At 28.7% G+C, this 26757-nt stretch overlaps 1 protein-coding gene across 5 annotated transcripts in view; it reads left to right on the forward strand.

The window, feature by feature from the left end:
- Vps13B (vacuolar protein sorting 13B) overlaps positions 1-26757 on the forward strand; it is a 240096-nt gene that overhangs the window by 199644 nt on the left and 13695 nt on the right. For all 5 annotated transcript variants that reach the window (XM_087154944.1, XM_087154946.1, XM_087154947.1 and 2 more), the window contains 7 exons: positions 3281-3418; positions 4715-5084; positions 6785-8041; positions 18052-18228; positions 19671-19841; positions 20206-20370; positions 23866-24077. In XM_087154944.1, coding sequence (XP_087011070.1) covers positions 3281-3418; positions 4715-5084; positions 6785-8041; positions 18052-18228; positions 19671-19841; positions 20206-20370; positions 23866-24077 — 2490 coding nt within the window. The remainder of the gene's footprint in view (positions 1-3280; positions 3419-4714; positions 5085-6784; positions 8042-18051; positions 18229-19670; positions 19842-20205; positions 20371-23865; positions 24078-26757) is intronic.

Genomic DNA, 26757 nt, shown 5'->3' on the forward strand with positions numbered 1-26757 from the left:
AAATTTGCAATACTTTTTTCTAAAGGAATTGGATTGAAAAATACTATTTTAACCTAGTGACTCAGTTTTAGGGATATTTTATTTACAGTGATAATTTCATTTATATTCATTTATAGTGAAACATTGATAATTCATTATTTTAAAACTTTTACCTATAACTTTATCCTTAGTTTTATTAATGGTTTTCACCAATACTGATAAATCTAAGTTTTATTAAGAATTATAGTTATGTATTAGTACAGGATGGTTAATAACAGGGTTGGCAGGTTTTTGACATGTGACAGTTTTTGACAGTTTAAACCATGGTTTAAACCGTCATGTCAAAAACCTCATTGTCAAAAATGTCGAAAATGTCAAAAACCTATATTCATATGTTAAATTTAATTAATACATAAAATTTATATATTTTTTAAAGGATAGTGTTTCTAAATATGTTCTAGAAAAAAAAAATTTAAAATTTTGAAGAAACACTTATATTTTGAATAGCAACCAAAATCTTGTACTTTTGAAAACTCACATCTTTTGTAATATTATGTATTCATTTTCATGTGTTATTGAAAATCTGCAGTGATATTATTAAGAAATTTATTTATAACCAAATTTAGTGTATAGTATAGATGAGTGGTGCGCAAACTAGGGGTCGCCAAAATTTTTATGAAATGCATTATCCCTGCATGCTGCATACCATACAGTGTACATATAAAGAGTGAATCGCCATCACTCACTGTTTAATTGCAATTGGATTTCCGAAATGTCACGAAATATCGAGTCAGAAGTCATAAAACGCATACAAAATTCATCTGTATTTGCTTTACAACTGGACGAGACTACCAATATTACTAAAATGTCACAACTAATTATTTACGTTAGGTTTATTTTTAATGAAGATATAACAGAAACGTTTTTATGTTGCAAAAATTTGGAAGGAAAAACAACTGGAGAAAAAATATTCGAAGTAATAAATGAATATTTTGAAACAAAGTCCCTTACCTGGGCAAACTGTGTTGCGGTTTGTACTGATGGTGCTGCAGCATTAACAGGTTCGAATAAAGGGCTCAGAGGCTTAATTCAGAAGGTGGCACCTCATATGGTATTTAATCACTGTATGATTCATCGGAAAGCTCTTGTTGCAAAAGATATGGATGAAGAGTTGCACAACGTATTACAAGACGCTGTTAGTTCAATTAACTACATTAAATGCAACAGCCGTCTCTTTTCAATACTTTGCAATGAGATGGGCTCAACGTATGATAAATTACTGTTACACATCGAAGTCAGATGGCTTTCACGTGGGAAAATACTACGACGGATATTTGATTTGAGAAATGAAGTGTACATGTTCTAAATCAAAAAGAAACATAGATTGGCAAGTTATTATATCAATGAAGTTTGGCTAGGGAAGCTGAGCTATTTAGTTGATATTTTCGAAAAACTTAACGACTTAAATTTGAGCTTGCAGAGTGAGAATTCAACTATCATAACTACAGCCAGTAAAATTCAAGCTTTTAAGAATAAGTTTAGTCTCTGGCAAACTGAACTGAATAAAAACAACACCAACATGTTCCCTTGCTTTAACGATTTTATCAAGGAAAATAATATAGATGTATTTACATTTAAAAACATCATTTCCAATCACATTGAAAAGTTAAAGAAAATTTTTTCGAGAAGATTCGAGGATTTTCCTGAAAACGATCTTGGTTGGATTCGTGATCCATTTTCCTTTGACATATGCAGTTCAACGCTTCAAATTAGTGAGAAAGAGCAATTGATAGATCTGATTAGTGATTATACTCTTGGAAATCAATTTAAGACTCAGCCTTGCCAAACATTTTGGCTATCCGTGGAAAAACAATATCCTGTTTTATGCAAGAATGCCATCAGAGTGTTAATACAATTTGCATCAACGTATTTATGTGAAACTGGATTTAGCAAACTAGTTTCAATAAAAACTAAATACCACTCGCGTTTAAAACCTGAAGATGATATGCGAATTGCAATTAGCAACATACATCCAAACATCGATGAGATAATTAGAAACTTGCAGCCACATACATCTCATTAAAGGGCAATTTACTGATTTTAGTGTTGTACAAAAAGTATTTTCTTAAAATTATAAATAAAATTAATATGAGTCAAATATGATGATGTTTTTATTCGATGAAACGAAAGAAATGCTCGAAATATACATCGTATTTGTGAACATTTATCTCTAGGGGTCGCCAAAAATTTTCTCTCTACAAAAGGGGTCGCGGTCAAAAAAAGTTTGCGCACCACTGGTATAGATTATACTAAAAATTAGACATTTTTAAAGATAAACATTAGCAGTTTTGTACATTAGACATCTTCTTTTAAAGAAAAATCTTTTTAATATTTTTTTAAATCTTCTTAATAATCTTTTTAACATAAGACAATACAAATTTAAGTGCTTTCTGTTAAATACACAGAGTAGTTAGTGTCGATTTACAGTATATTCAGCCTATTCATTTTGCTGAATATGATATAGTTTTGTTGAATATCTAAATATTCAGCTGTTGAATAATTACTTCTTGCTTTCAAGATATGCATTATTTGTATTCTTAATATGAGTGGAGAAAAAAAAATTAAGAGATAAAAATTGTTTTAAAATGATAAGTGTAATAATTATAAATAAATATAATGAACAATATGAATTATATTTATCATTATTCATAAATATAACTACTTTTAAATTCAAATAAACATACTGGATAATAAAGATATTCGGTATAACATTAAAAAAATTTTTTTATACACTTGTATCTTGTATCAAGTTTGTATTTATACAACATAACTTGTAAGTTCCTTATAAATATTAGTTATATGTTCCTTATATGTCAAAAATGCATAGTAATAAACTTTTAATTTTCTTAAGTATTAAAAAGAAAAAAGAAATTTTTAAATATAAATATTTAAACAATTTTTGTGCAAAATTTTTCTGCACATGCATTTGAATATAAATTTCTGAGATTTTAAATCTGTTATTTTACCTTAATTTTAATTAAAAAATATTTTAAAACCTGCTGATTACCTATAGTATAATTAAATTTCAATATGATGCATGGCAAGTGTTGGTAGTTTTGAAGTTTATATATTTTCTTGGCAAACTTCAGTTTTTGACATTTTTGACGGGTTTTTGACGGTTTAAACCAGTATTATACCCTTGTCATGTCAAAAACCACTTTTTGACGTCAAAAACCCAACCCTGGTTAATAATGTATAGATTTTAACAAATGTACCTGAAAAAAATGTGTCTTTATTATAGGTGTTTTTGTTTAAGCTATTGACTGAAGTACAAGAAGGAATTGTTGTTATTACTGCATTTCCTCTGGTTAGTCTAGTCAACAAATCAGACATTGATCTGCATTTTTCTTTAATTTGTGCTTCAGGCAGTGATGCAAATGTAAGTTTTCTTATAACCTATTTATGGATGTTCTTAAAAATATTACATTGGTTATTTAATTTATTTTGATATAAAATAAACAAATTCTAAAAGATTAACTTAAGTATCTAGTTCTCGCTTAGTAAAAATTCTAAGTAATCTCAAAAGTATGCTTTATTTTATTTATTTATTTTTAGAAATACAAAATCTGTTAATTTTCTTAAATATCTTTTTTAAAATATTTCTTAAATATCCTTAATTTTCTGAAATATGTTTCACTTTTTTGGTTTTACATATATTTAGAGATCAGTTATTAATTTAATAACTTATTTGGCCAAATCTTTAGATTTAATTAAGACTTTTTTACCATTTTATTTGACTTGTACTTTTACTTCCTCTAAAATTCTGCCAATGTTTAGGGTGAAATGCTAATTTTAAATGCTGCAAAGCAGTGAGTATGTACACACCTTTTAATTTACTTTTTTGTTAATATATCATTTTATGGTTTCATAAAGTGATGAGTCCTTCTATGACTTTCATCTTTCCAACTTGGCATTTAAAATAATAATAATAATACCTGTTATTCAAATAGCATTGCATTATATTCCGTACATAAAAAAATTATAGCAAATGTACAATTATTTAAAATAAAAAGTTATTGCAAGTGTAATCTGTAGCTTATTTACTTTATACACATTATGACCAATAAACACAAAAATCTGATACTGTAAAACCCCCGAAATCTGGTAAATCCTGATATTTGCCCATAAAACCTAGGACTTACCGAAGTGGCTTGGTAAATTCTAGGTTTGACGGAAAATAATTGGTTAAAGAATGAAATTATATTGAAGCATGCTTTGGACTTTCACTAAGCCTCTTTAGTAAAAGCTAGGTTTTGTAAGTAAAACTTAGAATTTACCAAACTCCGGGTTTTTAGTGCAACAAACTTGCTTGCACTTACACGCACAAATAAGTACCATATATACACACACGCATATATATATATATATTTTTCTTAATTTTCTTCGTTTTTTTTTTGTATTTTTTATTATGTATATATATATGTATTTATATATTTCTAAAGCGTTCCTTGTTCAAATTTTTGGTTCAATTTATTTGATTTTGTAAGCTGTATTTAAAATTTGCCATCATTCATTTTTAATTTAATGATAGTAAATATTTGTTCATTATTTTTTCTAGAATTTTATGTAATTTAGAATACAATTTAAAATTTTAAAAAAATTTTGCTTAAAATTATTTCTATATTATTATCTTGATGCACTTTATTTTGCTACAAGTAAAAATATAATATTTTAGATGAAATGTGAATATTCAAACGATTCATCATTGTTCATAGAAGGTAAATCTGATAATTGTCATCCTTTGCTCTCTTGGAGAAAAATTTCTTTAGCTTCATCAGATGCTCTAAGTTTTTACATATATGTCTCTACTTCATGCAAAAAGTGGAGCTATCCTATCTGTTTTCATACAAAACTCAACAATGATAATCGGCATGCAGTTTCATTACCTACTGGATCAGTGACTACCCATCCACTTATATTCACAAGTCATTGGAGAAAAGGTCTTTTGTTTTTGGTGCTCAATAATGATCCTTGTCCTCTTTTGCTTCTTCACAATCACACAAATCTTAATTTATATTATGGCCAAAGTTGTTTTCAAACAGAAGGTAAGATTTCAAAATAACTTGTCCAAATTGATTTACCCTATATAAATAAAATGTTTTTGTTATTTTAAGTAATAGTATTTTTGATAGAATTTTTTTTTTTTTAAATTTCACAAAATTTTAAGAACTTGTGTTATTATTTTTCTACCCAGAATTTTTTTTTTAACTGATAGTATCTCTTAATTAAGTAATTTTAATAAAATAACTTCTATCATGCATATTCACACATTTTAAATAATAGTATTTTTGATTGAATTTTTTTTTAATTCTCCCAAAATTTTAAGAATTTATGTAATTATTTTTTTACCTAGAAAAATTTTTTTTTAACTGATAGTACCTCTAAATTTAGTAATTTTCATTTTTGAATTAAATTCTAGTGCTAAAATTTGAAATTTTAATAAAATAATTTCTATCATGTGTTCAAAGTTTTTTGCCCAATAGCAAAAATAGTCAATAAAACAACTAAATATCCTAAAAAATAAGATAAAATTTATTTGGAATAATGTGGTTTTAACATTACAACGAAATATAAATGTGAAACTTCATTATTTAGTAAAAATAATTTTAATTTATCTTTATTTTGCTCTCATTGACTGAATACTCTAAAAAATAAGATAAAATTTATTTGGAATAATCTGTTTTTAGCATTTCAACAAAATATAAATGTAAAACTTTATTATTTAGTATAAATAAGTTTAATTTATCTTTTTTTCTCTCTCATTGATATGACCCCTTTTTGTATGTATCACAGCTCTTTACAACTTTTGCACTCAAGAAACAAAATTTTGCAGTGTTTTGTTGTTTGTTGTTCTAGGCATTTCCAAAATATTGTTGCAATCAAATTACAATCTTTAAAGGCTCATTTGAGCCATTATATAAACCTATAAAACAAATTAATTCAATAGTTACACACTTAATTGCTGAGGCAATAACATCACTTATAGAATGTTTTACTTTTCTTTTTTATTTCAAATAATTGAAACCCAGTTTAGATAATTGTTACTTTTGGCTCATTATATCCATATATGTTTTGGTTTAATAAAAGTGTGAATCAGCCACTTATAAGCTGATGCTATGAAATATTTCTAAATAAGCTTATTGTCTAGTTATGTAAAAATAAAAATAATTTTGATAATTTATGAATATGTTTCCCTCTTTAATGGAATTAATAAATTTATCCATTATTTCAAAATATTTTTGCCTTTACAAACAACACTAAGCGTGGCTTTAAAGTACTGTAGGTTTTTAAGTGTAATTCAACTTTTGTCAGTGACAGAAAAGCTTATTGTTTTATTCTCTGTGTCTTGTGTCCACTTATGTGCCTTTTGTCAAATATCTATCAGGGAAACATTTCTACTATTTATTGATCAATCTTACTTACACATAACCTCTTCATTCAGAGAATTCAACACTTCATAGATAAGTTAAATATTTGAAAAGTAGAAGTACATCTTCTTATATTTTTTCAGAGATATCTAAACAGATTTATTAATTAATAAATATAATTATAATTCAAAGTGTACAATAATAATAGATTGAGATTAGGATAAAAACTAAGATATTTGCTTGATGATAATTTGAATAATATCTTTTGATTTTTCATATTGTAATGCTAAATCTTTATTGTTTACATTTAATTTTTTATTTTGCTAGCATACTCATAAAATTTTAGGTAATATATTTGCACATTTATTTTCTTTCAGGAAAATCAGTAGTTGAAGAAGTTGAAAACAGTTTTGTTCCTCTAATTAATCCTGGATGCTCTTCTCATTACTCTTTTCCTTCTATGGATAAGAGTTTTCCTGTTAGTCTTGATTCAGTCCCTATGCTTTGTATTGGGCTAAAAGAAAATGACAATCAAAATTATTTGTGGAGTAATCCGTTTAAAGTTAATCTAGATAAGCAATTTATTCATGTCCTTGGTGTATGTGATTTTATGATACAAACAGAATGCATAGGTCATACTACTAATCTATATATAGATATAGTTAAACGCATTGAAGTCACCGCCAATGAAGTTCGAAGCCGAATAGATTTGGCCACCAAATCTCAAGCTAGTACCAAAGATGAATATGTGAAGCAGAAGGTGTTAGGTGACAAAATATTAAACAGCCTTGAAGTTTCATCTACAAAACATTTTAATGTAGTAAAAAAGAATATTAGTTTAGATAGCGATCACACCCATTATCCAAATACTTATTATTTGAATATGCGAGTTATTCATGTAAGTGTGGTGTTTTGTGATGAATTCTTCCAGTGGAACAAAAACATTGAAGTTTTAAGAGTAAATATTGATAATGCCTTGTTATTTCTGAGACCAAAGAATATTAACTCAAAAGTTATTTTGCAAGATATTTCATTGTGTTTCGGGCACATTCAAGTTGATAATCAAATTGAAAATTATGATAAAACAATTGGGTTTGATTTTCCTGTTATCTTACATAGAGGCAATGATCTGAAAGAAGAAATTAGTATAAGTAAAGAAAACACAATGTTTTTACCTAATAAAATTCGTGAAAATGCAATGTTTATTTTAAATGCTGTCATAGAGCATGCTAATGAAGAAAACTGTTCTATAATTTTAAAGTCTTGTGAGATAAATCTATTACCTATATCTCTGTATTTAGAAGACAAATTTTATTTTAAATGCATTGCATTGTACAAGTCATACACACCTGCTAATTTTCATCATCATATTTCTGATTGGAAAGATATCTATTTACCTGAAGATGTTATTACAATTTCGTCTATGTTTATTCATCCCATACATTTTCAAAGTTTAAAGATTAATGTTCAAGAAATATCTTTGAGTATTCGTGCTTCTCTAAAGTTATATCTTTCACTTGAACATTCACCCCTGCGATTTCAGCCTTTTGTGAAAGAAGAACTTTTTACTACTTATTATGAAGCTGGTCGTATTTTAATGATGCATTACCTAACTGGTGCATTGTTTAGAGCAGGTACAGTATATTGGATCTTAATTTGACTTTTATTTTTAAATGTGACTTTCATCTTTCTTATAATTATGTAGGACATTATGGTTAAAATTCTAACATAATGAAAATAAGAGTTTCAAAATTTTCTGTCTTTGCATTAATATATTTTTTCTCCCATTTGACAATTATACAGCACAATGGGGTTAAAAATTTATCTTGAAAAAGATGTAGAAATTCAAAATTATGTCATATCCAATACTTTTTATCAAACTCTGTATAGAATATAAATATAAAAAATGCTATTCATATGAATTCAATACTGTTTTTTGAAAACTTTTATTAGTTTTCTGCGTTTGGACAAATTAAAATTGAGTCAGCAATGCTAAATCAAATGTTATTTTACTCCATGATAATGCAAAAAAATTTTAAAAACTACATAAAGGTTATAAAAATGAATGTAATTCAAGTTTTTAAGTATGCTCTTAAAAGTGGGTTAAAACTAGATTTCTAATTTTATTCAAATTGAAATAGGAAATCAAATGCAGAACAGAAGCCTTGAAGTGATGGTAAAATTGTATGTTGCCGTACTCTGTGACAAAGGCTCATGTATTTTATCAAATTTCATTTGCTCAGTTTTATCATATTGTGAAAAACAACACAAAAAGGAAGTGTTAATAGAAATATGCAAGCAAGTTTTGTATTACAACTGATATTTTAAAAAGGTCATCTAAACATTGATGAATAAAAATAAGCAATTAAAAAGTAAAATCAAAAGTGTCTTTAAAAAAGTTTTACTAATTTATATAGTTAATGTATTATTGTTTTCGTACTATGACAAGCTCCATCATTAGACATAGTTGGGGTATAATAGAGATACAGTAAGACCTCGATTATCCGAGCTAATTGTGACCGCTAGTACCTCGGATATCGGAAATCTAGGTTAATAGAAACCATGTATAAAAACCTTCCGTGCTTGCGAATTCAACTACTTTTAAAGTAAAAAACAATAGAACGTTTTTAAAATGATAAAAATAAACGTATATGAACTTATGTTTCACAGCTAAAAAGATTTTAAAAGGAAATCAACTCTAGCAGTAAATTTTAAAAAGTGAAATGGAATTTATTTTTAACTATACTTAGTTAAATATTGAAAGATGCATTTTCAAAAATAACACAAACCTGAAGAAAATATTGTATTTTTAAAATTTAATATGCATTAATTTGTTAAATTTGCATTCTTTTAAAAAAGTTTGTTATCTTTCGTTGCAAAAGTCCAGAATTTCTATCATGAGCTGCCCTATTGCGCCAATTTTTGAGCAACAGGAGATCCATCGGTGTAGCATTGTTTCTTCGCTTCAAATATTTTAGAGCAGTTGTCAGTGCTGGAACACCTTCACTATGACTTGTAGTTGTAGAATCCTCAAAGTCCTCATTTTTATTTTCAGCGTCATTAATGTCCGATGAAGGATTAACGGCTTGTATGATTTCTTCATCATTGAGAATTTCAAAATAGGGATGTTGATTTTCAACGTCCAGCCACTCGCAAATGTCCTCTTCCAAAACTTCTTCACAACCTTCAATTCCTTTGATGATCTCAAGAAGTTCTCTGTCTTTCGATGTGTTTTCCGTCTGCTGGGATCACTCTGTCTCCTCTTTTCAACGATTATTTTGTTAAATGATTTACGAATTGTAGCTGGATTCACTAATTGTCATGCCTGGGCAGCCATGACGTCTTTCACATTTATTTTTTTCAGCACCTCATTTAGGTTTTCTTCAAATTCAAGAATATGAGTGATGAGTTTCTTTTTGTAGTGTCTCTTTGTTGTTTCAATTACCCCTTGATCCATTGGATAAGATCCCCAAAAGATAACCCATTGTACTACTCAAGACAGCCCCCCCCCCCTAAGAACACACCTGTTGTTAATGATGTTCAGGTGCAGAGAGGGAGGAAGAACTTCGAGAAAGCTTAGGGGTTACACAATGAGATTGGCATTGGCGTATTTTAATACCTTCGAATCCTGTTACAATTCTTGAAGACTAGAAACTCGCCAATTCTCTCATCTCTCAAAAGAAGTTGCATACTAGTATATTAGAAGTATTTTAAATGAAGCTATGCACTAGGTATTGTTCATGTTATTACTGAAATCAACTTATTATGAACTTCATTTTAAAGGAATGTATATCAGTAATTCAGTATTTTTTTGTGTTCTGAAAGTATTAATACAAAAAAGTCACTAAAATGTAATTGAAATAGAAAAAATGTGAAAGAAGTCAAGAATGTTTTTGTTTTTTTCTGAGGTGGTAGCATATACACACATATTTATTTGCGAGAATAAATTTTTTATCAATCTGAATTTTTTAAACATTCGTTAACTACAAATAAAATAGTAAAGAAAAATTAAAATAAATACAAAAAAATTGCTTATTTAAAAAATACGTAATAAGGCTTATGCCTTATATATATATATATATATATATATATATATATATATATATATATATATATATATATATATATATATATATATATATATATATATATATATATTAACTAAAAATAAGAATGAATCTAATTTACTCAAAGTAGAAAAACACGTTCACAGAAAATTTTATATTTATATTAATTTTTTTATAAGTTATACTGTCTAGTTTCTGTACGTTTCTTGCGATCAATGGTAACTAACGTAATGCTTAATGATTTAGTTCTCGATTAAATGAATGCGATTAAATGAAAAATAAATAAATACTGATATCATGAAATATTTTTTTTTTTATTTACTTTCCGGAGGAATGGATTAGTAGTAAAGTTAAAAAAAAAAGAAGACGAGACTGTTTATTTTCTTGTGGAAATTTAAAATATAATTTTTAAATTACTTATTTATTAGTAAATTAGTTCAAAGTACTTGGTGCGTATCTTTCCTAATAAATTCCTTGGTAAATATTTTCCTTACTGAACATTTAAAAAAAGTTTTCTTAGGATGAGTATTTATGAATTTCCTTTTTTAATTATTTTCAACTGTATTTTGAAAGAAAAATAAATAAATACTGATATCATGAAATATTTTTTTATTTTATTTACTTTCTGGAGGAATGGATTATTAGTAAAGTTAAAAAAAAAAGAAGACGACACTGTTTATTTTCTTGCGGAAATTTAAAATATAATTTTTAAATTACTTATTTATTAGTAAATTAGTTCAAAGTACTTGGTGCGTATCTTTCCTAATAAATTCCTTGGTAAATATTTTCCTTACTGAACATTACAAAAAAAGTTTTCTTAGGATGAGTATTTATGAATTTTCTTTTTAAATTATTTTCAACTGCATTTTGAAAGAAAAATAAATAAATACTGATATCATAAAATATTTTTTTTTTTAATTTACTTTCCGGAGGAATGGATTATTAGTAAAGTTAATAAAAAAAAAGGAGAAAAAGAAGGTTTATTTTCTTGCGGAAAATAAGTATTTGAAAAAAAACAACTTTTTATTAAAAAATCAGAGTAAAAATTTAAAAAAATACATATATTTACTTGCGTTTTGTAGTATTGTTGCAAGATTAAATTTTACCTTTAATTTTTATAACATCATCTATATTACAGTATTATTACAAGATTAATTTTTACCTTTAATTTTTATAACATCATCTATTTTACTGATTACTTAAACAAAATTGAATGAGAATAATAAATAGTAATGAATTTTAAGCTATTTTTGGAGAAACTTTTTGAAGTAATTTTTTTTTCATCTTATTCCAAAACATCTGCTAAATAAGTTTTTTTTTTAAAGTTTTTATTTTATTAACGTGGATTTCACGTTTTATTTTTTTTTTAATATTTGTTGGAATTTAGAAAAGAAATATAGAGGAAGAGAAAATAAATAATTATACAATGCTTTAACACAGAAAGTAACTTAACGACAGCTTGAATAAGTCATCATGAAGCTGCTTCCGCCACGCATATGCATTCGACCTCACTTGCGAATCTTCCGCCCACCACGGTCTTAAATTGAAAAAGTTCTTGTCGTTGAAATAGTTTGATGGCATAAACCTTTATAACTGTTGAACTCCGAGATCTAGAATCAGTCTGAAGGTGCGACGAAATAAAAATTGTAAGGCCTGATTAATATGTGTCGAAGGTTTATGGTATGGCAATTATAAGATGAGCTCTCTTTCCAAGTCTTTCTTCGTACGTCTCTATTAAATTTTTTTTAAAAATAGTTTAATGGCATAATCCTTATTAACTATAGAACTCCAAGATCTAGAATCAGTCTAAAGTTGAGACGAAATAAAATAGTTCTGTTTGACACATTCATTTTAGAACAAATTGATAAATTTTCACTTACTTCAAAAATTGAAATTGATTTCTTGTAATCAATTTATAAAAAAGTAAGACTTAAAATAATAAGGAAAAATCTATTCGGCTATTTATTAAAACTCGGCTATTCGGCTACAGGAATTCGGCTATTTATTAAAACTTAATACTATACTACTTTAGAGAAACTTGCAAATATGTTACTGTACTAATATTTTAGTGAGTTGTCTCAGATAATCTAATTTTGTTAATAAAGTAATGATTTTTCGATAAAATTAGATTCAGTATCATTCGAAAAACTAAAGTTTTAATTCCTGCTTTTGTTAAATGTATCATAACTTTTTTTAAAATTACCGTTACATTCTTGTAAACATCTTTTATTATAAATTGCTCTGGATATTATATCGAATATAGAATTTTCAAAGTGCCAAAAAATAAAAATTTATCGAAATTTACGATTTTTTTCTCTCCTCTAGGCTGTTTAGTGTATATAGTATATATTTATTGAATAGTATATAGATTATATCCAGCATAATATAAATAAATTCCCCTACACGAAGAATTATCTATCGGAAATCGAGGTTAGTAGCATTGAATTGAATATAAACGTAAGTTTTCTTATATCAAAGGTAATACCTCAATCCAATCCAAAGAATTTTTCACTCTTTCAAGATCGAGTACAATTGGTCCTCTTACAGCTATGTAAATGTAGAACATACACTGTCCTAATTTGAGGATTATTTTGTAGCTGTTTTTTGCTATAGCTTAAAAATATTGAATGAAATGGAATAAAAGTTTTGAAGAAATTTTTAATAAATTACAAGATAATTTTAAAATTGAACAGAAAGTAAATCGTTTAAAATTGCGCAAGATATGAGCGTATGAAGAATTTTTTTAAAAATTTTGTCGGGAATTGTAGTTAGCAACTCGTGGGAAAAAAAAGATTTGAATATCTTCAAAAAATTATACTGCAAAATTAGGAAAAAATATTTGTTTCAGCGCAGGTGGGAAAGAACTACATTAAAAACGTATTTTAAAGGATTTTTTTTTTTCTTGGTCTAATTTTAACATGCTTGTTAATGAAAAATTGCTCCTAAAACTTTTATTTTATTGAGTATTTTTCCTGTTTTAGGAAAAAATCGTATGGCAAATAAAAGTTTTTATTTATATATTCTATAAAAATGTCCATATTTTCATAGTATAAGCTTACGAAATTTTATGTACTTCTTACAAAGTGTCCTTTGAGTTAATAAATTTATTGTTACATTTTCTGAAATAAGATGCTATAATACTTGTTTTCGCTCATAATTTATTGCCGGCCCCTTAGACCACCTCTGAAGTTTTTAAAATTTATTACACTCTTGAAATTCATAAAATAATCTTCTAGGTATTTTGTGAGAAATTCCAAAAAAAAAAGGTGAAAAACTGATAGTGTCTTATCTATTATTGCACGGTAGTGTGTATTTAAATTTCCTTAGTTTTATTTCATAGCTGATTTATTTGTTATGAAATGTTAGTGCCTTGATGAACACAACTGTTCTATCTATATTTCAGAAACATTCAAAAAATTTTTTTTCATTAACTCCACTCTTCGCTAGTTTTAAAATTTTTGACAAAAGGTAAATATTTGAGAAGCTGATTAAGATTCATAAAAGATTATCCTGATTCATCACAGCAGAATTAAATAATTAATATACAATTTTATTATTTCAAGTGAAAAATGGTATGGAACTAAAGCGAACACCTTTAAAATATGTTAAAAAGGAATTGCTTTTAAATATTTTTATGCTACATTTACTGTAATTAATAGATTGCGTCAATCTTTAATAATTTTCTTCTTTAAAATGTTACTTCAAGACTACCTATGTGTAATTTTTCTACCTAGTCAAGAATTCTAAAAAAAAATAATTGATCTCGCAATTATGGGACAACCTATTTAGAATTAAATTGCTAATAAATTAATATTAAAAAATTAGTGACAAAAAGAATGCTGTTTCTCGTCCTGTTTAGTTCCTAGCATGCGGCTGCATTAAATCACACTAATTTACTAATATTGCTGTAAATAATCAATAAATAAATTTTAATAATAAACACACTCTAAAAAAATGACTTAAGAAATTTCATATTTAATTTACTTTATGTTTCATAAAATACTGTGAGCAAAGGGGATTAAAAATATTACGAAATAACTCTACAATACTGATATTTTAATTACAATAAATAAATTTTTAAAAATAACCTCGCGGAAAAAAAAGCAGTCTTTAAAAATTCTGAATTTTATTCTTGTTTTGTGAAATCATAACATTTTGTAAATAATAAATATTAACGAAAACAATAAATAAGTTTTTAAACGAATTACAATAAATAAATTTTTAAAAATAACCTTGCGCAAAAGAAAGTAGTCTTTAAAAATTCTGAATTTTATTCTTGTTTTGTGAAATCATAACATTTTGTAAATAATAAATATTAACGAAAACAATAAATAAGTTTTTAAACGAATTACAATAAATAAATTTTTAAAAATAACCTAGCGCAAAAGAAAGCAGTCTTTAAAAATTCTGAATTTTATTCTTGTTTTGTGAAATCATAACATTTTGTAAATAATAAATATTAACGAAAAGGCGCCAATCAGAGATAAACGCATCATGACTATCAACCCCTATGGTAAGAAAGATAATGTCAAGTGCGATGAATTAGCGTCAACTCCGAACCTGTGATTATAAAGGGAGGGGAGAAAACTTTGAGCGAGGCACACCTGTGACTTTGGGGCAGAAAGGATTCTCCCGTATTATCGATGTCATGCTTGAGGGAAGAAAAATCGCCCATATTTCTCCTGAAATGAGCATTTCTTCTTCTGGTTGACAAGGAGCATTGTCTATCAGCAAAACTGCTTTAGGTGGGAGATTTAGCTACGCCAAATGTTCCTTTACATGCGACACAAAGTCATCATAGAACCACTTTTAAAAAATTTTGGAATTCATCCAAGCAGACCTCTGATTTGTGTATTTCACAGGCAAAGAATTCACATTAATATTTATGAATGGTCTCAACTTTTTTTGATTTACCGATGAGAAGCAGGGGTAATTTATCAATTCCACTTGCATTTGTTCAAACTAGAGGGGACACTCGGTCTTTGCTCTTCTTGTAACCCGTGGCACTGGCTTCTTCTTTAGATGCCAAAGTTTTCAATAGCATCATTCTGTAAAACATACCAGTTTCATCACCGTTATAAATTTGATCTAATGTCAAATTTTCTTTTTCAATCATTTCTTCAAATCTTTCAACAAAGTCTTTAGCAGATTCTATATTGGCAGACAACTTTTCACCTGCAATCGTCAGTTGTCGAATTCAGGCTTTCTCTTTTAGAATGTTCCCGGAAATAGGATTGCCCCGCGCGTTGTTGCTTGAACCAAAGATAGACTGCTTCATCAAGTTTTTCAGTTTTTTTCTTTCTTTTATGTCGGTTGTTCTTCTAAGGCTTTTGACGAATCCATCTTTGAACAAAAAGCCTCTATTTGAGCTTTGTTACATCTCCAATCGCCTACAGTGGTTTCACCAACTCCAAATTCAAAAGCAATGTTTTTCAAACTCTCACCATTATTAACTCCTTTAATAACCTCAAGCTTTTTACTCATCGAAACAACAACTCTTTCTTTTTTTGGTTTGGCATTTTAAAAATGAACAACTTACTAGTGCAATGGTCAAACGTGAAATGATTTAGGCAATGGTTCACTATGAAATAGGAGATTCGTGAGAGAAAAGGCAAACAGAAGAATGCTATGAAACACAAATGCCTATTGTAAAAGTCGCCAATCCCCTCCCCCAACAGGGGGAGGTGTAAGTGTCCTATAACATATTTCACCTGGTATTCAATAGGGTCACATGACCACTATTAACAAAGCATTCATGAATGTTGTCTTCTCAGGGTGTAATTTTTCTTGGCAGTTGAGTGTTTTTGTGGGGAAGAAGTGCCTGTAACACAGACAACGAACTAAAATGTGTATAATTTTCTCCAAGCTCATTTTGGAAAAGATAAAAAAAAGATTTAAAAAAAATTCGACTTCGTTATTGCCTCGGTTAATCGAGGTTCTACTGTATCATAAGAAAAATATTGAGCAATTAGGAAACAGAAACAAGCATAGTTATTGTGGGAAATAAGAGGAAATTCTTTTTTATGTACCTATTTTTTAAAAACTGTTGGTTGTGAAAAGGTTTGAAATTTCAGATATGGTTATTTACAATTGCTATTATTGCAAATAATTTTATATCTTTATAATTTTATTAACTTATTTATCTTATACACCACAAGCATAAAAAACTATTAAATTTGAAATATTGATTCAAGCAAGTTATTAAGTTGTTATTTTGTCTTTAGAGAGCGATTTCAGTAAATAATTTTCAAATATCAGATTAATTTATTTGAGATTTTTTTTAAGGAAACTTAAAATTTATCTAAGTTTTGATATATTTTTTTAACTATGTTCAATTATGAAATAATGTTATTCAGACGTTTAGAATTAAAACAAGAGGTCCAAAATTTTATGAAGCCTATTTGTATAGATTAAAATGTTTAGAAGAATTAAATAAATGAACCAATAATTTAATAATAAAATTATTGTTTTCTATTTAGCTGAGTTTTATTAAATTTGTTTGCTCATAGCAGCCCATAAGAACACTCATCCCTACTGCTTTTTTGAAAGAGGGGTGTGGGGAGGTTGTTTATAATTGCCTTGACCTGTCCCGTAGTGAACTGATCCTAAAGACACGGTTCCCAGTAGAACACTGAAGTCAAGCATCACTGGTTGCGGTCAGTAAGTGGGTGGGTGCCCACTTTAATCAGCCTGTAGGGACCGAGGGTGTGCGGTATCGGTCCTTGTTGAACTGTTCTATCGTAAAGTGCTCGACTTAGCATGCAAGTTGTTGGGCTACCAAAGCAGGAGAGACATCCTCTCTTCAGAGGATCAAAATTGCGATGGCATGTCTTCGGATCATCCTCGGGGTTGTTTCCCAGACCTACCCCATTAGCTTATTGTGCAGCTCGTGTGCAATTTTAATAAAGTACATACCTACCTACCTGCCTTGACCCGGTAATGCTCCTGGATTTTTTGTCTTGACTTTCTAATACTCCTGGAATGTTGAGTAATAGAAGTGTGTTTCATATTTAATTTTGTTCACTTTTTTCATGTCAAAGTTTAAGAGGTTTAGCCAGTATTAGAAAGCTCACATTTATAAGAGGTTTGATAAATACCCTTGTTGCTTTTGTCAACTATTGAATCTCTAATATTAGGGAAATTGACTTCATTGGGGTAAAACACTATTTCAAAATCCAAATTTTTTATAATTTTATTGAAATGGGAACTGATTATTAGATGATATGGTGAAACAACTAAGTTATTAAAGTTAGAAGTAAAGGATAAATTAAGAATTGATTATCACTGTATCTTTTCATGTTGATCTTGTGTCATTTTCTAGCAGCATAGATTTTAACGTTATATCCAATTCAGTGTGATTTATTAACTTTTTAACACAAACTGAATTTAAGACAGAATAGGACTGAATAGTTTTCTTAAAAAAAATTGATTTGTCTTTCAATCATTTAGTGGTATAAAACTTCTCAGCAAGGAATTCATACAAATTTGTGAAATGAAAAGTTAGAATATATTTGATACTTCAAAATGTTCCTTTTTTGTCCTGTTCCTTTTTTAAAATTGAATTTTTTGTAATGCAGGTTGGGTTGTTGGCTCACTTGATATTTTGGGTAATCCAGCTACTTTTGCCCGTGCAGTTGGTGCTGGAGTTGCAGATTTTGTTTATTTACCTTATAAAGGATTACTGAAGGGACCAAAAGCATTTATTACCGGACTTTCAAATGGTGCACTGTCTCTTTTTACTCAAGTATCTTCAGGTAAAGATCATTTAAGACATTATGAATAATATTTTAATTTAGATATATTTATTTAACAACAGGGCTAGCTAACTTTGAGTGTGTGATGTATCAATTTTGCCATAGTCTCTGCACCATTTTACCTTCATTTAACCATGATCTACCATATGCAATTATATGTATTTTTAAATATATAGGTAAAACTATATTCTTATAAGTTTATATGACTGAATGCTGAATCAATAATATTAAACTTGAAGTTAACTTTTTCTAATTTATAATGTGCTGCTTAAATATACTATTTGAACAATCTTCAAAGCCGTTATTTCCCATCTTGAAAGAATTTCAGAGTGAAGTTATAACAAAAATTAAATTTTTAACAAAGAAATTATGCTTAATAGAGAAGAAAATAAGTTATTTTGATTTTTATGGTTAAAACAAATTTTTGGTAGATTAGGTTGGTTGGTAGATAAGGGTGGAGTGTGGAACTTATCAAGTAATGTAAAAATAAGCATACTTTTGAAACTGTATGAAGACCTGCCTTCTTAGATTTTCGAGTACTGCAGTGAATTTCAAAGATATTTAAAAATTACAAAATAATAATTAAAAATAATTGCTTTTAGTGAAGTTTTTTTTTTCCTATTTGGGATGATAGCAAAATTTGATGTCTTTTTTGTAAGCTACTTATGGCATACAATTTGTCTACCCCTGTTTCATAGTTTCATGAAGCATTGTTTAAATGTCTTTCAAGTTTCAGTGAGAAAAAACACCATAATATCCGTAACATTTAGCCTGTTATCTGCTGAGACCGAAAAATGGCGTGAACGTACGATGGAATTGTTGTGAGCAGAGCGTCTCAGAAAGTGATAACTCAAATTTGAAATTCCTATATCTTATTAATATTATATTAAAAATGTCGGCATTGGAAAAAACTGAGTAGAAATAGCTGAAAACTACAAATAACCAGTAAATAATCAGTAAGTGACGTGGATTTATGATAGAATCATCACGAATTGAGCGTGTCAAAAAAGATTCGTGTGCTACAATAGCATCAAGATTTGGAAAAAAAATGTTTTGAAATAGCTGAAAATGTTGTGAATCATTTCAAATCCTTTTTCGTTAAGAGCATAAATTTTTATTGTTTTTTAACTCAATATTAATTTTTAAAAACATTTTCTCTTCGAGTCCAATTTTTAGAGTTTTCCTGATTTCAGAAATCTGGATTTTGGAGATCGTACTATAAAAAAGTAACAAATTTAAGAAATAAATATTAAATTGTAATAATAAAATTGTGTTTAACATTTTACTTGTCTTAATTTAATTAAAACTTTTTAATTGATACAGATTTCACTAAAAAAAATTTTTTTTGCTTTTTCGATTTTTTTATTGTACTTTACATCTTCAGATCTTTGTGCTTTATATATCCTGTAATAAATTCGTTTAAGTTTGTTCATTATTTGAAGGTATACTCACATGTATGGCAAGCTTAACTGCTAGTATTTCCAAAAATATGGATTATCTATGTTTGGATGAAGAACATTTAGCTCGTCAGGAAATGGTTCGTCATCGCTTGCCTCAAGGAGTTTCTGAGGGTTTATTTCAAGGTCTAAGTGTATTTGGGCTCAGTCTTCTCAGTAAGTTTTTCTAAGATCTTGTGAATTATCAAAACTGCATTATATATTCTGACAGCTAATGAAAACTCTACAAAATTAAAATTGCAATTAATTATAATGAAATTTAATTAATTAATAATTAAATAATTAATAATCAATTAATTAATAATTTTTTACTAACTTATCATTGGCATTTAATTCCCAGTGGGGAAACTCTATTTTTCTCCTGTATTTCATTAGTAGTTAAAAAAAAATTTGTCTCGAGTCACTTAACTGTGTAAATGATGAAAGTCTTGAAACTCATCAATAAGGGAAAAGAGCTATTAGAGAACACTACTGTCCCAAAAGTATGTTTTTTTATTTTTCTGTATGCAAATTTTTATAGGTGCTATTGCTGGTATTGTTGATCATCCTTTACAAGTTCTTGTTTCTCCATCCACACCCATTGAAACTGCATCTGGTGTTGTTAGTGGATTAGGTAAAGGCATTGTTGGTATTTTCACTAAGCCAATTGGTGGTGCTGCGGAATTATTTTCTCAGACTGGTTATGGTAATAAATTATATTTCTTTTATCTTGTCTGTGCTTTATGTGATACATTACATGTGCATTAGAAGTTATCTGAACTAAAGAAATAATTTTGAAATGTTTAGTGCCTGTCAAGTCCATGAAATATTTTTTTGAAAAAATCAATCGCATTTTAAAATTTAAGAAAACTTGTAAAAAAAATTTTTTATATGCTACTTACACCATGTTTCTTTTTAAAAAAATTTTTTTCTTTGAATTTTTTTTTTAATGCTTTGAAATAAAATGTTTTTAACTATTTTCTCAAAACCTTTTAGTTATTGGCAAGGTTTTAAAAGCAAACATATCATTTACTTGATTAAAAACTTAATTTGCTACACAAATTATACGAATTGGAAATAACAGTCAAGAGCTCAAAAACAGGCACCCATTTTTGTCTGCTCTTTGAGTGCTTGAAACATGTCAAATGCTATTTCCGATTTATATAATTTTTTATTTGAATGAAGTTTTTTATCAAGTAATATAATATCGCTAAAGTTTCTTGTGATTGATAAAATAAGTGCCCAACATTTTTACACATTTAAAACTTTCCATTTCAGTTTAAAACGTGCCTCAAATTTGAAAATCACTCATTGCTTACTCACACAAGATGATAAATTCTATGTAGCCTTGCTGTATATAATTTTTTTTTTATAATTTTGAAGGTCTCTTAATTCAAATAATCTTCCTCCCTCTCATTCATTTGACCAATTACTTATTTAACCTCAAGGGTACATAAATCAAACTTTCAATTACCGAAGTGAAGCAAATATGGAATTTTTTATTATAACTAAGACAGAATTTCTTACAACTTTGCTCAGACATTAGTACATGGGGCACAAAATTTATGATTTTGGAGTATATTATGGAATTCTCTTCAATTGACAAAGGGAATGGAGAAAAAAAAAGAGAAGTTCCTTGAGAGATTAAATTATGACACCATATTACTGAAATAGTAAAAGAAAATGAATCTTCCAAATCAACTTTGTTTATTGGAAATTTGCAGGTAAAAGAGGTTCAGATAATATTTTATGTTATATTTTACAAAATCAAGGAAATTAATTTTAGTTACAAACTTATTTACAAAAACACCACCAAGAGGAATACTATTCCAAGAGGAATACTATTGGTGGTGTTTGTTGAGTAAGACATTAATATTAATGATTGATCAACTTTAAGTGCCCAAAATGTGTTTTTCCTTCAAAATATTGTTTTAGAATCACTATTTTCGTACTTATCTTAATCATTTCTAAAAATGCTGAAAAATATATTAATTTAATTCAAATGTGTAATAAATTTAAGCAAAATTTCTTCTTATTTAATATTTTTAAATGAACTGAGCTGGGTTTGAAACTATGCATATTGCTTACCTACAAGTTCTAGGCCATGTTCAAAAACATAAATTTTACATAAAAAAGTTTTTAGACAAGTACTCCCACATTTTTTTACTTTAATTCACCTATAATGGTGCTGTTTCTAGAAATTTACTTGTGTGTGTGTGTGTTTTTTCAATATTGAGTACACTAAAAAAAGAATGTACTTGATATAGAAAAATATTTTCTTATGTGTATATGTTTCTCATTTTGTATATTTAGTACATTCATAATTTTTTTTTCTTTTTTTAAATACACTAAAAAGTTTTATAAAAAACTATATTTAAAGTAGATTTTGGTGAAATAAACTCATGTTTGTGAAAATTGCAACACCATGAAGGACTTACGCAAGTGAGCTGAAATTTTCAGGAAATGCAAAGTAAAGCATAATATGCAAATGATTAGAATTTCAGACCCGTAGCGCATATGTTTGCTGAGCAGCGCCCTCTGAGCGGTGGATAGATCCGAATAAATAGATGGCTGTAGCGAGGCGTGTATGGTTATTGGTGGTTATCTGCTAGTGGTGAACATTAGCTCAGACGTTACTTATGCCTCTTCGACAAAAGAGAGCGAGATTTCAACAACTTACGGAGTTTGAAATGGGGAGAATCATCGGCCTTTGTGAAGCTGGATTGTCTCATCGTGCAGTAGCCGCTCGTGTGCAGCGTAACAGCAGCACAGTGGTGTGTGTTTGGAAGCAGTGGACGGACGAGTGTCAGACAACTCGGAAATCCGGGAGGGGACCCCGAAATGTCACGTCACCTCGCGATGATAGACACCTGGTTCGCATGGCGCTGACAGACTGTACGGCTCCCTCTAGACAACTGGTAGCACAGTGGTCCATAGCTACAGGTGTTTCATTGTGTGCTTCATCAATTCGTAGACGTCAACTGCAGCATGGACTGCGCGCAAGGACTCCTTTATACAGGGTCACCCTCACGCTAAACCATAGCCGCCTGCGGCTACAATGGGCCAATCAGCATAAGGACTGGCATGCTGATTGGCAGCATATCGTGTTTTCTGACTAATCCCGCTTTAATTTGTGGTACCATAATGGCCGCATTCGTGTCAGACGCTATGCCGGTGAACGCCACCTTCCGGAGTGCTTTATCGAACGCCACAGTGGACAAATACCCGGAGTTATGGTCTGGGGTGTCGTAGCATATCATGGACGATCTCAATTGCTACGAATTGTGGGTCATCTGAACAACAACCGGTACATCAGTGAAGTTTTACAGCCCCAAGCTGTTCCCTTCCTTCAAGCCTTGCCAGGCACTGTATTTCAACCAGACAATGCCCGCTCTCATGTTGCTAGGACTGTTCAATCCTTCCTTGCATTGCGGCAGGTACAGCTTCTTCCTTGGCCTGCGTATTCCCCAGATACGTCACCGATTGAACATGTGTGTCATTTTGTTGGTCGGTGCCTCGCTCGTGATCCTCGTCCAGTTGCTTCTACAGACGAACTTTGGGTACGCATACAAACTATATGGAATGTTCTTCCTCAGACAGACGTTCAAAATTTACTTGACTCCATACCACGTCGTGTAGCAGCGCTTATTGCGGTGCGTGGTGGCTACACAAAATACTGATTTCGATCTCTTATTATTGTTTGTTTGCTTTGAAAGTTTAATCATTTATTTGTACCACTACCACTTAACCGTGTAGTAAATTTCATTCAATTCTGACGATTCCTTCATGGTGTTGCAATTTTCACAAACAGGAGTTTATTTTGGTAAAATATTATACATTTTATCAAAGTTAAAATTTTTCTTTTATTTCATAAGCAATGAAGAATTTAAATATTTATATTTTTTAGATCATTAAAATGTGTACTGTCAATAGAGTGCATCATACAAAGGACATTTCTAAAAAATACAAGATCTCATTGCTGATTCAATAACTTAGTCAAACTCAAAACATAGAAAAAGAATATTAAGTGCATAAACTGTTCGTCTTATTTCAGTAGTATGGGAAATTCTTCCATGATCTCAATCCAAAGACTTAGCCTTTAATTCTGATAGATCAATCTTATACTTTGATTATTTATTGTCTGTTATATTAAATTTTCTGTTATTGTCTTTTTATTTATGTTAATGTATGTTGCGTTTAGGTTTGCTTCATGGTGCAGGTTGGCTTATTCCTCCTAAAAGGCAATACCAACCAGTAACAGTATCTTTTGAAATGACACCTAGCAGCCTTGTGAAATATGTATCAAAAGTAGCTTTGTATCATTCTCTTGGAGAAGTATTGTTGTCATCAGAATCAACATATGTGAACGAAAATGGGGAATATGAAAAAAATATCTTACTACTGACGACTGAGGTTTGGTTCACTGCCAAAAATTATTATCAAATGAATTCTAATTATGAAAAGATTAATTATTTTCTTCTCATTTTAGAATTAGTGCTTTAAATTATGTAATTATTTGTATACCACATCTTTATGTTCGCTTTCTGAGTAAAAATTATATAGTTAACCTTCGGTTAAAAGTGTATATTTGTTGAATTAACCTTCTTGACCTTCAAATCATTTGAGCAAAGTGACTATAAACACTTTCAATTCTATCCTTTCAATTTTTGAGAGTTACTTGCATACTCCTTCTACTACTGCAGCTACTAACACCCTCAGTTGACAAAAAAAGGAAGAGTGGAGCGGGAATTGCTTTACGAAAAATCATTACGAAAGACGCTCTGATTCTAAGGAAGGAATATTCTATAGCATTGGCAGTCAAGAAAGGGGCATCCATCTTAACATTCTTGCCACCCTTTTTTAATCTGCATTATTTATTCTTTAGAGTTATCATTATTAAAATATTTAACGATAGACACTGAAGAGAGAATTGGTGATGAAAAAACAGAATCTATACAATAAAATGTTCAACTTCTAGGGGAAAAAAAGAGAAAAACTTCTAAATTGAATGTTTAAAATTATTAACGTCCCTGTCTATTTCTAAGAAATTAAGATAACAAAATAAAACATTCATCATAAGTAATGAGATCAGGCCTTGTAGTGGACCAAAGAAAACAGGACATTTTTTGGAGCACTATACAGTTATATGTATATATACCAAACTACTTTTAAGATGGGTAAATGGCTAACTAAAGAAAGGCTACTTTAACATGATTTTTCTGATTTTGATATTTTTAATATACAATGTTATTATGACATTCGAATTAGTATTTTGAGCGTTTGACGCGCTCGCTTCCATCATAATTTCAATTCGTTTGATGATAGCTTTTTCGACAGTTATTATTTTTTTGAGACTTTTACATGGTTTTTCAAATCCGTCTTATTTTCTAAACTTTTCTTCATCTTTCTTTTCTATTTTATTTTATTTAGTTATTTATTTGATTTTTATTTTTTTTTGGAAATTCTGTTATTATTCTAATATGTTATGACAATATGCTAATTAGAGTAATAAATTATTTGGCCTGCTGGATTCGTGATGTTTCCATCGTACATTTCCTGTCATTTTACGGCAGCTATCAATTGATTTTTCAGATTCCGATGTTTTTAATACGTTATTGCAATGTTTGATTTTGAGTTATCCCTTTCTGCACATTCAATTTGTGATGATTGTATCGTAATTTCACTTCGTTTGATGATAGTTTTCCTAATTTATTATTTTTTGGCCCTGTCCATGTAGAATTCCGATATTTTAAATACAATGCTATTACGACATGTATATTTTGATTTTGAGTTTCACTTCCTTACGTCTTTGATTTAATCTTAATATCATAATGTCTGGTGATAGTTTTTTTGGCAGTTATCATTTTTTTTCAGCCTTTTTCTCATGAGTTTTTGAATTCTGATATTTTTAATACCATGTTATTACGACATTTGAATTAGAGTTATGCCTTTTTAACATGTTCAAATCAAGCTAACTTGCACTTGCCATCATCGGACAATAATCATTTCGGGATTTTCTACAAGATACATGGTTTTTTTAAATTTTGATGTTTTTAACGCGCTATTACAGCATGGGAATTTTGAATTCTGTCTAGTTTGTCGTAAAAATCATCATGTCGTTTCTGCTCGCTTTTTCCCAGAATTCTCCACAAAACAATTTTGTGCAATCATTTTTATAAAGTGAAATTTCGTGAATGGGCTGTTTTTACAAATTCAAATTTTGTGAATATCCCGTTTTTAAAAATTTGTATTTTGTGAAGGGGCCGCTTTTTTAGAATTTGAATGTTGTGAAGAGGCCGCAAAACCCCTTGATAGACCTCTGATATCTGTTTGGAAAATTTATTTTTTATAATAAATGGACAGATATATTACCTTTTTTTAATCCTTTATTTTTATTTCGAGTTATTTTATTTGTTACTTGCAAAAATAATGGAAGATAGTTACATAATTTGCTCTTCCCTTTTTTTCCTTTAATGTTTTCGCGTCTTGCTTTCACTTTCAATGATGTTTATGTGTCTAATTTATTTTATTTTATTTTTTTAATGAAAAGTAAAATAAATTGCTCTTTTTTTAAAAAATTCTGTTCTTTCTAATTTATTCTTTAATATATTCCGCGTTAGCAAGATTTGAAGACGATAAAGCTTACTTTTTGTAGCATTGATCATTTTACTTTCAATTGGGTATAATTCCTATTTATTGTAACATTAATTTTATATTTAATAAAAAATTTCGGAATGCTGATAATTTTCTTTTAAACACTTTTGTTTTGCGAAGACATAAATTTCTACATTAATTTCTATTGATACACTAACAGAATTTTGCTTTGTGAAGACATAATTTTTTTACTGATATTTGAAATAAATAAAATTCCCTATAATAAATTTCTACTTGTAGTGTTAGACTTTTTAATTAAATATACAATATAATGTATAAATTACGAATTTTTTGTGGGTCACTGTATATATTGACCACCACATTGTCAGTACAGTCCGCAAAAAAAAAAACGAATCACCCTGAATAACTTTCGTTCTAATGATCAGATTTTCACGAACTAAGTTTCAATCTTAATGGTTCTTGGGGGTGACTTCAAATA

This window comes from Parasteatoda tepidariorum, chromosome 11 (assembly GCF_982258835.1).
Source record: "Parasteatoda tepidariorum strain Cologne lab strain chromosome 11, Ptep-v5.0, whole genome shotgun sequence".
In the NCBI taxonomy this organism is placed as follows: Eukaryota; Metazoa; Arthropoda; class Arachnida; order Araneae; family Theridiidae; genus Parasteatoda; species Parasteatoda tepidariorum.